The sequence below is a fragment of the mitochondrial genome of Plasmopara halstedii, assembly GCF_900000015.1.
Source record: "Plasmopara halstedii genome assembly, contig: Scaffold_2292, organelle: mitochondrion, whole genome shotgun sequence".
NCBI classification, from domain to species: Eukaryota; Oomycota; class Peronosporomycetes; order Peronosporales; family Peronosporaceae; genus Plasmopara; species Plasmopara halstedii.
In genome coordinates, this window is record NW_020190080.1 from 1 (window position 1) to 4,427 (window position 4,427).

Consider the following 4,427-nt stretch of genomic DNA (forward strand, 5'->3'; position numbering starts at 1 on the left):
CTAAAGATGCATTAAATTTAGGTTTCAGTGGTGTAATGCTACGCGGATCTGGTATTTCCTGGGATTTACGTAAAACACAACCTTATGAAATTTATAATTACTTAGAATTTGATATACCAATTGGTACAAATGGTGATTGTTATGATCGATATTTAATTAGAATTGAAGAGATGAGACAATCTATTCGAATTATTTTTCAAATATTAAATAAAATTCCAAATGGGCCAATAAAATTAGATGATAAAAAAATTACTAATCCAAATCGAATTCAAATTAAAAATTCTATGGAATCATTAATTCATCATTTTAAATATTATTCTGAAAATATTAGTGTAAATAGTGGCGAAACTTATACAGTAATTGAAGCCCCTAAAGGAGAATACGGTGTTTATTTAATCTCAAATGGAACAAATAAACCTTATAGATGTAAGATAAAATCACCAGGATTTTTACATTTACAAGCATTAGATTTTATTGCTAAAAATCATATGATTGCTGATGTTGTTACAATTATAGGTACTTTAGATGTTGTATTTGGTGAAATTGATCGTTAAATTAATTTAATTTTATAAAAAAGTATGCTTAAACTTAAACAAAAAATCAAGTTTTTTAAAAAATATAAACTAAATCAATTACAAAAAATTAAACAAACTTATAAATATATGTATATATTTCGTTATATTGATTTAAATGTTAAAGAAATAATATTTATAAAAAAAAATCTTAAAAAATTTAATTATAAATCTTTAATATTAAATCAAAATTTAACTAATCGTATATTTTCAAAATTAAAAGGCCAAGGTCCCATATTAATAATTTATGGAAATTATAATTTTAATCTATTTAAATATTTTCGTAATTTAAAAAAATTAGAATTAATTTATTTAAATGTTAATAATAATATTTATTCAAATTTAAAAATAAAGCAAATTATTATGTCTAAAAATTATTCACCATTAAATTATTTAATTATTCAACCGTTTTTAAACTTTATATATTATTTAAAAAAAATAGAAAAGGCGATTATAACTTAATTGGTAGAGTATTAGATTGTGGGTCTAAATGTTGTGGGTTCAAGTCCCACTTCTCGCCCTTTTTTATATTTTTTATGTTTATTATGTTTAATAAGTTCATATTAATTTTTTTACTTATTTTACCATTAATTGCAGTTACTGTATTATCTTTTTCGAAAAATGAAAAATTTATAAAAAATTTTAGTATTTTTATGTCTTTTTTCATTTTTTTAATGTCATTACCACTATGGATTTTATTTGATAAATCAACTTCTAATTTTCAATATTTATTTAGAATAGAATGGATTAATCAATTTAATATGAATTTTTATTTAGGTATTGACGGTATTTCATTATTTTTTATAATTTTAACAACATTTTTGATTCCTATATGTATGCTAATTAGTTATGAAACTATTAATAAAAATATAAAAGAATATTTTATATTATATTTTATTTTAGAATTTTGTTTACTTATATCATTTAGTGTATTAGACATACTTATTTTTTATATTTTCTTTGAAAGTGTATTAATTCCAATGTTTTTAATTATAGGTATTTGGGGATCAAGAGAACGTAAAATTAAAGCTTCTTATTTATTTTTTATATATACTCTATCAGGTTCATTATTTATGTTTATTGCCATTATTCATTTATTTTTAACTGTAGGAACAACAGATTATCAAATATTATATTACAGTAATTTTGATTTCTCATATGAAAAATTATATTTTTTAGCTTTTTTTATATCATTTGCTGTTAAAGTTCCAATGTTACCTTTTCATATTTGGTTACCAGAAGCCCATGTTGAAGCACCAACTGCAGGTTCTGTATTATTAGCAGGTATTTTATTAAAATTAGGTTCATATGGTATGATTAGATTTTTAGTTCCCTTATTTCCTAAGGCTTCTTTTTATTTTACACCATATGTTTTAATATTATGTTTAATCTCTGTTATTTATGCATCGTTAACTGCTATACGTCAAACAGATTTAAAACGTATTATTGCTTATGCATCAGTTGCACATATGAATTTTATTATTTTGGGTATTTTTTCTTTAACTATTCAAGGATTAGAAGGTAGTATTATTCAAATGATAAGCCACGGTTTAGTTTCAAGTGGGTTATTTTTCTCAATTGGTTGTTTATACGATAGATATCATACGCGATTTATTGATTATTATGGAGGTTTAACCCATACAATGCCGTTATTCTGCGTTGCTTTATTTATTTATATATTATCTAACATGTCAATTCCAGGTTCAAGTAGTTTTGTCGGTGAAATTTTAATATTAACAGGTGTTTTTGAAGATAATACAACAACAGCTATTTTTGCTACTATTGGAATGTTTTTGGGAGGTATTTATTCACTATTATTTTATAATCGTATTTGTTACGGTAATATCAAAAATATGTATTTAAAAATTTATTATGATTTAACTTATCGTGAATTTCTAATACATTTAATATTAATTGCTAATATTTTTTTATTAGGTTTATACCCTAAAATTTTTGAGAGTTGTATGCATGAAAGTGTAACAAAAATTTTAATACACATCGATTTTTCATTTTTTTATTAAAAATAATATATATATATATTATTTTTAATAAAAAGCCCTTTTAGTCTAATGGTTAGGACATTGCCTTTTCACGGCAAAAATACGAGTTCAATTCTCGTAAAGGGTATTTATATATATAAATAATAATTATAAATAAATTTTTATATAATTATTAGATAATATGATAATTTAATATAACCAAAATGGCTATTGAATTATCATATATATTGGAATCAAATATTAAGAAATATAAAGATGAAAAAAGTTTACAAGAAACAGGTATTGTTCTTTCAATGAGTGATGGTATTGCTAGATGTTATGGTTTAACTAAAATTCAAGCTGGTGAAATGGTTGAATTTAATAATGGAAATATAAAGGGTATGGCTTTAAACTTAGAGCCAGATGTTGTAGGTGTAGTTGTTTTTAGTAATGATAGAGAAATTCAAGAAGGTAATTTTGTAAAAAGAACCGGTTCTATTGTTAGTGTACCTGTTGGACCCGAAGTATTAGGAAGAGTAGTAGATGCTTTAGGTCAACCTATTGATGGAAAAGGTCAAATTAATAGTAAATTAGAAAGTAGAGTTGAAGTTAAAGCTCCTGGTATTATGCCTCGAGAAAGTGTTAAAGAACCTGTACAGACTGGTCTAAAAGCAGTAGATAGTTTAATTCCTATTGGTAGGGGTCAAAGAGAGTTAATAATTGGTGATAGACAAACTGGTAAAACTTCGATTGCTATTGATACTATAATTAATCAAAGAGATCCTCATTTAAAAAAAGATGTTGATAATCAATTATATTGTATTTATGTAGGAGTAGGTCAAAAAAGATCAACAATTGCTGAACTAACCAAAACTTTAGAAGAAAAAAATGCAATGTTTTTTTCAATTATTGTAGCCGCTACCGCTTCAGATTCAGCACCTTTACAGTATTTAGCACCTTATACAGGTTGTGCTTTAGGTGAATATTTTAGAGATAATGGTAAACATGCTGTTATTTTTTATGATGATTTATCAAAACAAGCTGTAGCTTATAGACAAATGTCATTATTATTACGAAGACCACCGGGTCGAGAAGCATATCCTGGTGATGTATTTTATTTACATTCTCGTCTTTTAGAAAGAGCTGCTAAAATGAATAGAAAAATAGGTGGAGGTTCATTAACAGCTTTACCGATTATTGAAACTCAAGCTGGTGATGTTTCTGCATATATTCCAACTAATGTAATTTCAATTACAGATGGACAAATTTTCTTAGAAACTGAATTATTTAATGAAGGACAACGACCTGCTATTAGTGTTGGTTTATCAGTAAGTCGAGTTGGTTCAGCTGCTCAAATTAAAGCTATGAAGCAAATTGCCGGTACAATGAAATTGGAATTAGCGCAATTTAGAGAAGTACAAGCTTTTGCTCAATTTGGTTCTGATTTAGATGCAACAACTCAACAACAATTAAATAGAGGAGTTAGACTAACCGAAATGTTAAAACAAGGTTTAAACGTTCCTTTATCTGTAGAAGACCAAATTATAATTATATATTTAGGTGTAAGAGGTTTTTTAGATAAAATTGCTGTAGATAAAATTTCATCATTTGAAATAAATTGGTTAAATTTTATTAAAAATAATCATTTAAATATTTTAGAAGAAATTTTAACAAAAAAAGAAATTTCTAAAGAATTAGATAATAAATTAAATATTTTAGCTATTGATTTTACTAATAATTTTATTACAAAATAAAAAATTATAAAAATAATAATTTTAAACAAATTATTAATTTTTAGTAAAAAATTAAAGATATTTTAGATATAAATTATAATTTTATTTAATAAAATTATAATTTTTTAACTATCAATTTTTTT

At 23.9% G+C, this 4,427-nt stretch overlaps 2 protein-coding genes across 2 annotated transcripts; both read left to right on the forward strand.

Moving 5' to 3' along the window:
- Nucleotides 1-284: 284 nt before the first annotated feature.
- Nucleotides 285-554, forward strand: PHALS_03402 (nadh dehydrogenase subunit 7; the record flags this gene model as incomplete). Its single annotated transcript, XM_024721742.1, has 2 exons — nt 285-426; nt 517-554. The coding sequence occupies 2 exons, from the start codon at nt 285-287 to the stop codon at nt 552-554; spliced, it is 180 nt and encodes a 59-aa protein (XP_024586899.1).
- Nucleotides 555-2,775: 2,221 nt separating this feature from the next.
- Nucleotides 2,776-4,144, forward strand: PHALS_03403 (atp synthase f1 subunit alpha; the record flags this gene model as incomplete). Its single annotated transcript, XM_024721743.1, has 2 exons — nt 2,776-4,068; nt 4,130-4,144. The coding sequence occupies 2 exons, from the start codon at nt 2,776-2,778 to the stop codon at nt 4,142-4,144; spliced, it is 1,308 nt and encodes a 435-aa protein (XP_024586900.1).
- Between the last annotated feature and the right edge of the window lie 283 nt (nt 4,145-4,427).